The sequence below is a fragment of the Puccinia triticina genome, chromosome 13A (genome assembly GCF_026914185.1).
Source record: "Puccinia triticina chromosome 13A, complete sequence".
Lineage (NCBI taxonomy): Eukaryota > Fungi > Basidiomycota > Pucciniomycetes > Pucciniales > Pucciniaceae > Puccinia > Puccinia triticina.
Window position 1 is genome coordinate 306,807 of NC_070570.1, and position 9,562 is coordinate 316,368.

General features: G+C 43.4%; 2 protein-coding genes across 2 annotated transcripts; both read left to right on the top strand.

The window, feature by feature from the left end:
* Positions 1-2,095: 2,095 nt before the first annotated feature.
* Positions 2,096-2,756, top strand: PtA15_13A25 (uncharacterized protein; the record flags this gene model as incomplete). The annotated part of the gene is made up of 3 exons (XM_053162439.1): positions 2,096-2,323; positions 2,364-2,564; positions 2,634-2,756. The coding sequence occupies 3 exons, from the start codon at positions 2,096-2,098 to the stop codon at positions 2,754-2,756; spliced, it is 552 nt and encodes a 183-aa protein (XP_053026182.1).
* Positions 2,757-2,855: 99 nt separating this feature from the next.
* Positions 2,856-4,081, top strand: PtA15_13A26 (uncharacterized protein; the record flags this gene model as incomplete). The annotated part of the gene is made up of 5 exons (XM_053162450.1): positions 2,856-2,949; positions 3,045-3,176; positions 3,259-3,447; positions 3,594-3,811; positions 3,845-4,081. The coding sequence occupies 5 exons, from the start codon at positions 2,856-2,858 to the stop codon at positions 4,079-4,081; spliced, it is 870 nt and encodes a 289-aa protein (XP_053026183.1).
* Between the last annotated feature and the right edge of the window lie 5,481 nt (positions 4,082-9,562).

The following is a 9,562-nucleotide window of genomic DNA, read 5'->3' on the forward strand; positions in this document are numbered from 1 at the left end:
TGGCTTCACCGCGCCAATTTATTGGCGTGCACGTAGTCAAAAAGTGGTGTGCATTTAGATTGACCCTAAGGATAATTCTCTAGATTTTTTTCCTCCTTCAAATCTAACTGCTCAAGACAGCAGAGATAAAGGAAAAGGTGTTGAGAAATCTCATTCTTTTGAATTACCACCAGCTGTAGGAACTTCTAACAGCCATAGAGCCTCTGAACATATTTGTTCTTGCCATGATAAAATCTCTGAACTTAAGTTTGAGCATGAGCTCCTTAAAGAAGTCAATAATAAACTTGATTTCCTTGTAGAAATAGGAGAACAACCTATTAAAGACATTAATGAGAGGATTTTTTCAATGGAGAAAAAGAATGAGGAGCGCTTTTCTACTTTACTTGATAAATTGGAAGAGTTGAAAACTCTAAGCACCACTTTAGTTACTAAGTCAAGTGCTCCATCAAGTAATGTAAATGTTAATCCAAACACCTTTTCTCCTGGCTTAACTCCACAAGCAATTCCTAGACAACAAGGAAAAGAGAATTTCTTCAATGTTAACCAGACCAAAACAGAAATGGATCCTGGTAGACTAAATGAATTGTTTGAAATTCCTATGGCTACTCCTCACCATCCTCAAATAACAACTAGACAAGATATTTCTCAAGAGTCCAGTAAAGTGATACTACAAGGCTTGTCTAAAATGGAAGCCTGGCCTACCTTCTCTGGAGAAGGAGAGTATAATCATGTAGATTTTATTGAATGGATTGATACAATTCAACAAGACTCTAGAATTGAGGATATTGTTATTAATTCTAAATTGAAAAACATGTTCACTGGTGTAGCTCATGCATGGTTTTCCAGTGTTAGATCTATGGTAGGAGATAAACCTTGGTCCTTTTGGAAAGATGCCATAAATCAGAAGTATGGGACTCCAGCATGGAGACGCAGACTTCTTATTATTTACCAGAAAGACAAATTTGTTCCTGGTACTACACCAGCAGCAACTTGGGTCACAAGACAGTATAACAGGATCATGGCTTGTGAACCTCAAAAAAATCATGAAAGTCTTATGTTTAAGCTTTTGACCCAAATGGAAGGAGATGTTAGTTTTGCTGCTCAAAATGCAACGAAAGACAATCAGACTTTAACTTCTCTTATTAATGCTTTGGAAGATATTGCAGAATATACTAACATAGGCAAGAGAAAACCTGGTTATATGCAGAATGGCAAAACTTACCCTAATCCTAATGGATCAGACAAGAATAAGGATAATTCAACTAAGTCTAATACTGAAGTCAAATGTTATTCTTGTGATAAGACAGGGCATACTTCAAGGAATTGCCCAGTTTTGCTGCTCAAAATGCAACGAAAGACAATCAGACTTTAACTTCTCTTATTAATCCAAGTTTATTAAAGACACAGTTTTGCCATAATTAAAAAAATTAAGATCAAGGGTTCCCCCTTACAATTATACAAAATGAGGAAAAAAAACATCATGGGTTCCCCCATCAACAAAAGTTCAAAAAAAAAACATGTCTGGTTTTCCCTCTACAAAAACCAGGATACACAAAAAGGGGGATTTTACACAAGAGAAAACTGATTTTATTGACAAGAAAATCTCTACCAGCCTTCCAACATCGGCAAAGCCGTGCCCCCAGGCTCACCACCCAGCCCGCATCAAGCGCACGGGTCAAAAGTGATGGACGTGAAGGCCCCCGGCCCGCAGCTGAGGCTGCAGACCCGTGGGGGGCCCACTCTTCAGCCCCTCAGACTGCGCACATGCAACAGCGGAGGGGGGCGAGGACGAACCGTCCGCTGGAAGCGCAGCGTCAGAGGACGCCCTGGGGGTATTGATGTTCATCAAGCCCTTCCTTTTATACACAAGTGTTCCAAGTCTCGCTTCCACAGCCCCCTTTTGACCAGCTTGGCATACACAATAAGACCCTTCTCATCGTCAGCACCACGAGGACAACCACTTCCAGAAAACAAGGAGGACGAGGACCCGGACTTCGGGAGCCAGTTGCTGCTGCTGGCTGAGTGCGTCAAGCAGGGACAGAAGGCCAGCCAGGAAACCATCGGGCCCTCGCACAGGAATCTCAAAAGCCCAGCCATGACTACTGCAACTACAACACCGGTGATTCAACTGATCCTATGCTTCCTGATTGCCCTCCAACCCAAGCTCACTCAAGACCAAGACGATCCAGACAAGATGCGTGGCTATTACCGGATCTTTGTCGAAGCTGGGGAATGGTACACCCCATTGATCCTCCGCCATCCAGAAACCTTCTTGCCGACCGTTCCTGCTATTCGCTCCTGCTGTGATTACGAGGATCTCGAGGTGTTTGGAATCACTCAACTTTTGGTATCGACTCTCCAAGGGACTACATCGCAAGAGAGAAGATGCCAACGCAAAACCATTGCTAGACATCTACTCCAGTCTGGCACAAACTATCATCCGCCATCTCCACTATCCCGACGATCCCAGCTCTCAAGTCGGCCAGGAAGCCGATGATTTCCGTCGGTCCCGACAGGACATCGGCGACACCTTGAAAGATTGCTGCTACGTGCTTGGTGCCTCGGTCTGTCTTAAGAGATCATATGACATCATCGTCTAAGCCATGTCGAGCAACTCAAACGTCAAGTGGCAGGATATCGAAGCACTCCTATTTTCAATGAGAACCATGGGCGCCGAGGTGGATCTCAAAGAGGACGGGGTCCTTCCGATGATCATGGACATCATCCCTATACTACCCGCCCATCCTAAGATCTGATACGCTATTATCCTTGTCCTCTGCCGCTACACCGAATGGACCAATCTTCATCCCGACGGAATCATCGCTGGTCTTCCTGCCCCTCAAGGCGCTGCCGCCATGTCCACATTCTGCATGCCTCTTGTAGAAGGACTGTACAACATTGCGGCCAGCAAGCAGGCACCCACCAAGCAAGTACAGCAATATTTTTCAGGTCAGCTCTTTTCCCCCTATTTCCCCTGTTCGATTCCCGATAATTCGATGTTGTGAGTTTAAGTTGATTTTGAATTTCGTGATGTTTCTTGATAGATCTTCTGGAGCGCCTAGACACGTTTATTTCGATCATAGGCAGACTGGAAGGAGACCTGCTGCCGGACTGTCTCAAGTCGATGGGCAAGATCTGGACGGTTATCTCTGAGATCCTGGAGCAATATGGGAGCAGTATCAAGCTATCGGAGCGTATCTGTGCGCTGATCCGTTGCGGGCTGAAGTTCTACGGTGCCTCTCATCGGCTCCGTCTTAGAGAAGGTCACTGCAGGCTTCGAGGCTTCCGGCTGCTCCAACTATCTCTGGATCACTTCCAAGATCGTCGCCGCTTTCCCTGAAGTGACCGATCCTAACTTTCTCTCGGCTGTCCAACTTGCCTTCGAACGCCAGAGTAATCGTGTGTTCCCTCTCCTCAACGAGAAAAATGCTTCCACAATCTCTGATGGTACGTCCTTGGCTCTCGATTGTATTTTTCTAAAAACTGACATGAAACTGATCTTGTTTTCGTTGATTTGGATGGCGTCATGTGAAAACACAGTTATCGATGATTACATACATCTTTTATCAAGCTTGGTGGATTACCAAGACCAGATCCTGATCCCTTTGAACTGTTCTTCCCACTGGTGCTGACATGTCTCGAGTTCTTTGATCCCGAGCCGATATTCACAAGTCTGAACTACATCCGAGAGATCCTTGGGCACTCGAGTCTAGAGCTACAGGCGGCAGCCTCATCATCATCTGGGGCAGGGGGGAAGCCCGGGTCGGCGACGAGCAATGCTGCTCCTGGCTCGAATCAGATGTCTAATCCGGTCGCTCCGGCGGGCTACGATCTGTTTGCATAGTTGATCAATCAACTCGTCACACAGAACGGATACTTACTCTCCGACGTCTCGCTCAAGAGAACCCTCACTGACTTCCCCGAAGACTGCCTCTCCACCGTCATCATCCTCTTCAGGCTTATGGCCGACTTTTATCCCACCCAATTGGCGTCTTGGGTCCCCTCAGTCATCGAACGTTTGCCCCCCAAGGTCGCCACTATCCCTGATAAGGAGAAATTCCTCCTCGCTTTTAAACAGTAAGCCTCGTCTCTCTGCTAAAATAGATCAAAGCCGCGCTTCCCACTCGTGTCCAGCATCCAATCCCGATGGCCATCAAGAGCGGGCCTGAGAAGCCCAAGACTGTTGACGACGGTCGACGGAGCGTGGGCGGCGGCCTATTCCCGCAGTGAAATGTGTCTTTGCCGAAGCAACGAGCTCCACTCTACCCTCCCCCCGCTCGCAACCCTCCCGGGATGAATTAACGGTCTGATCTGCTCTCCAACGAGGTAAGTTCCGATGCTCTTTATGTGATCACTTGAGGTTGAGGGTGTACATGGTTCGCCGAGACGGCCTCAGAGTCGACGGGCCCAAGACCGAGCTGCTGAGCCCCTATGCAGAAAGAACAAAGGGCGCGGGCAGCAGCTCAGCCTCGCCAATATAAATTAACCGCCAGTTCCTCGCCATCACCTTCTGAATCTTTGCTCCACAACCACAAAGTCTTGCTCCCTCTCACTGAACTCGTCTGCTCCCCTTCCTCCATTGTCATCATGCCCGGCCCCAGCAATGCCAAGTGGGGCAATGGCTCACACTACTGTGTTATCACCCTTTGATCAACAAAATTTTAAAATTTGGCAAGTCCTCCAAGTTCCTCCATGATTGAGTATTGCTGATAAATCTAGGCAAATGATAAATTTAAGCTTTAAAGCTGTTGTGACATGGATGTAGTTTGTGACTGAGATGACTGTCACAGGAGTTTCTGAGATAAGTACTTGACTAGAGGCCTGGTGATGGTAGTGGAAGGATGAGGAAAGAGTCCTTCTGCGTCTGCTGGGCCCAGGTATACTACATACATAAATGAAATATGTAAAGCAGAGATAAACCTGAACACAATAACTCAACATGATGCTTGGGAATTTTAGATAATTGAAGTGGCTCATTGTTAAGGTGTTGTTTTGTGCACCACATATAAGTCAACCTGGATGGTAAATATCTAAAAACATTCTGTATATTCAGAATTGAAAAGCATACACACATGAGCTGCTGCCACAGAGTAAAATATTTGAGCTGGGCACCTGGGCTCTGCAGCGGCGCAGCCGCTTTATCCTCTAGTGCTTTGGAAGATATTGCAGAATATACTAACATAGGCAAGAGAAAACCTGGTTATATGCAGAATGGCAAAACTTACCCTAATCCTAATGGATCAGACAAGAATAAGGATAATTCAACTAAGTCCAATACTGAAGTCAAATGTTATTCTTGTGATAAGACAGGGCATACTTCAAGGAATTGCCCTAAGAATTCCAAGAAGGTAGCTGCTATAGGTGATGAGGATGACACAGAAAAACCTGAAGCAGATTCAGAAAGTGATTCTGGAAACCAGAAGGCTGATCCAAATGTCCTCTGTGTAATTCCTAACACTTTGGATTATTTCATCACACCTATCAGTGGTAGCAATAAGATTGTTTCCATGACATGTCGCGGAAAAACATGTAAAGTCCTGTTAGACTCTGGAGCTTTCAAGTCAGTTGTAGGTCAAAATTATTTATCTAAATTCTGCCCTGATTGGGAAAAATTTGTCATATCAAAATCTTATGACAAATTCCACAGTTGCTCAGACAAGCTTAACACATTGGGAATAGTTAAAGTGCATCTTAAGTTTGGCAACTATGTTTTCCCCACTGATTTTATTGTTATTGAAAATGCAGTTGTAAATTACTTCATAATAGGAAATGACTACTTAAGTCACTTTAAAATTTCTATTATGAATGACTCAGGCAGCTATTTCAAAATTGGTACAGATAACTTTAAACATCAATTTGTGAAAGATAAAAACAATGTAGTAGCTATGACTCAATCATCACAAGAAGCTTTCACTCAAGAAGTAATTGAGAGTTCTAAAATAAATGTAAATCTCTCTGAAATTCAGAAAAAACAATATTTCAATTACTTTTTGACAATAAATCAGCTTTTGCTACGATAGAAGAACCATTTGGCGCAATTAAAGGCCATGAGGTTAAGATTACTTTAAGTATTGATAGACCTTATCCCCCAGTACTTCGTAAAGCACCATATCCTGCTAGTCCCAGAAGCAGAGAAGCTTTGGAAGAACATATACAGGCTCTACCTAAACTTAAAGTAATTAGAAAAGTGGGAGCAAATGAATTAGTTGATATAACTACACCAGTTATTATTGCCTGGCATAACAACAAGTCAAGACTAGTAGGAGACTTTAGAGCACTTAACACCTATACTAATCCTGACAGGTATCCTATGCCTAAAATTATGGAATCCTTGAGTAAACTTCACAACTCTAAATACATCACTTGTATGGATGTACTTAAAGGATTCCACCAAAATGTTATTCACCCAGACAGCAGACAATTTTTGAGAATTGTCTGCCACTTAGGTGTATTTGAATATTTGCGTATGCCTTTTGGTATTAAAAATGCACCATCTCATTTTCAGAGAATGATGGATAGTGAATTTGCTAATGAATTGAATCAGCTTTGGCTCATTATCTACATAGATGATATTATTGTCTTCTCTGATAATTGGGATGATCATTTGTGCAGATTGAAAATAGTCCTAAACAAAGTCACTAAAATGAATATGAAAATTTCACTTTCCAAGTGTCAATTTGGTTTTTCTGAGTTAAAAGCCTTGGGACACATTGTTAGTGGACTTTCTCCAGGAATTGACAAGTCCAGAGTGGCTGCAGTTCTTTTGAAACCTATACCACAAAATTTAAAAGAAATGCAAATGTTTTTAGGTTTTGCAGGATATTACAGGTTACACATTAAGAATTTTGGCGCTATGGCGTCCAGCCTTTATAAACTACTAGAGGCCAAGGCGGCTTCGCCGCTGCACATACAAGTCATAGTTTGATTGATTCTTGAAACCACCACACCAATACCACTTGGATTGTCTGCTCAGAGGCTCCTAGAACAAAGATGTATGAACCCAACCATGTCCAGTTTCAGCCTGAGTCCCATCTTTTAAGGTGGCAAAGCTCATCTCACCCACCTTTCTCACCTCATGATTCAGTTTGATTGTCACATGTATATCTCTCTGAGTTGAGTTAAATCACTTATCAGGTTCTTTCCTTTATGGATAGGCTCAATCCCAGCATAATTTTGGAGCTACAAGAAAGGGAAATAAACTTGAATGTATGCATTTTATCAGCAATTCAAGAATTTCATGTGCAAAGCTTAGTTGACAGCATGGAATAAAAGCAGCTTTTGAAAAAGCTTGTCTGAAAACTGAGGAATGTCATTCATTCTTCATCCCATATGTAAAATTGGGCTCTAGTTCTTTTTTAAATCAGGCATTGACACTGAAGAGCAAACTTAATTTTAAATTGTGGGCTTAGTATTCAGCACAAATAGGTCCAGCACCATTAGTTAATCTGTTTCTATGTGTTAAATATTGCTATAGCTGGGTTCAACTGTCCTGACCTTTTGACAACTGTCTGAAGTTTAAATTCCCATGTATTGTTTTGGAACTCTCCACTTGAAGGGATATGTCAGACATGGGTCACATATGTTGGTTATAATTGCCTCAACACTCTGCTCATGAAAATTAAGCCTCACATCTGCTCAACCACTCACAGTAGTCTTTCAATTGAAAGGGAGCAATGATATTTTAGATGTTACATCACATTAGTGAAAAATTGGTAGAAGTAACAACCTTGACTTGATTCTGCAGACTGACCTGACAGTCAATCATATGACCCAAATTACAACTTCAAACCAGGCTTTTTTCTTTTTTCTTATGACTGTAAGCTGGGCATGGTAGGGGCTGAAATATCATGATGGAGGGGAAGCGTCAAGTATATTAATATAACAGATAGGTTGGCAGCAATCATTTGGAGTGCATTAGCATGAGGTGATATGAAATAGTTACATCAAGATTCAAAACAATGCAGTCTCATACAGCATTTCATTAATATGAACAGGATGAATAAAACAAAGAATGACTCATGGGGGTAACTATTCCAACAATGTGGCTTAATTTTATTTACCGACTCCCTGGAGATATGATCCGGAATTTCGCCTAGTCAGAGCATATCTAAATATTGAAGTGCCGGCCGTAGCTGTTAGATTGTATCAGTTATTTTGCAAGACAATCCGCTCCGGCTCTCCTCTGCCCCTCGCACGGCCGAGAGAAAGATATGTTGTGTGTAGGGGCGTTATCGGCTAGCCAAGCATAACATTGACAAGAAAGTGGTTGGTTGAGCTCACATCAAGGACAGGTGGAGAAGTGGAGGTATGCATATGTGGGTTTGATGAAGACATACCTCATAAGGCCAAATGGTTGAACAGGAGGGAACCCTCTACCTCAGTTGGCAAGCAATCATCCATACCCAGATTGCCGGGGTCTCCCTCCGTCTCCGCATCTCTCTACTGAGGGCCCAGGAATTTGTACAACATCAGCTCCAACTCTCAGGTGTACATAGAGCAGCAGCTCACAAATTTTGTGCAGATAGGTGGACAGATCTTTGACCATCTGTGCACAGACCAATTGCGTTGTCTGTCTGCCCGGGCATCCGGGAGAGATTAGTCGATCCATCTCAACTGACTGCTTGGTGTTGTGATGTGGGGTGGGCAAACTCCACATTTGGAGTATGGAGTGTTCAAGAGGCGGGCGGGGTGGAGCAATGAATCATCAGTGATCACCAACCATAACAGATTAAGAGTTCGCTTCTCACCAACTTGCTAGTCCGGTTTTACGACAACATCATATGATTGTATGGTCAATACTCGTCGCAATAATCCGTCAATCGTAGGACCTCTTCCACCACCGACTCGAGCCAAACGTCCAAAACAGACGAAGGCGTACAAGGATGGGGGTAAGGTACCCCCATTACCCCCATCCCCTGTCGAAGAGAAACCAGATCCACTCAAACACGATTGTCCTCCCTCCCCATTCATTTTGGCTATTTCTTACCTCTTTTCAACGGTTATTACCCGGCACATCGACAAGAACAAATCATCTTTGGCTCCATTTCTACCAGGCTATCAAACTGTTCCTTATCTGTTTGGTTTACCTCTGACGACTATCATCCCGGAACCGGAATACAGGCCCCAAATCAACGAGCCAAGGAAGACATCACCTTCTTGCTCCCCATCTGAATCAACGTCTCCAATCCCATTGAGAGCATCAAGCATCTCCTCAAGGCATCCAACCAACAAATCTGAAATCATCCTGAATCACAGTTTTTACATTTCGCCCATTTCACAAGCCGCTGCAACTGAGATATCACCTAGAAACAAATTTCTTCAGCAAACAAGTGTCTACAAATCTGAAATCAAACAACTTACGGCCGACGGGTCCAACTTCAACAAGTGGAAGCGGGATCTTTCCCGGGTTATCTTATTGACGCTTAATCATGCTTTGTTCTTTGACGATCCGGCAAATTACAGGAAAATTTCGGCGCAAGAAGAAACATGCTTACTGTATCTCATCCAGATCACCATGCATGATGAGCTTTTGTTGCTTGTGGATCAATACACAAAAGGCACC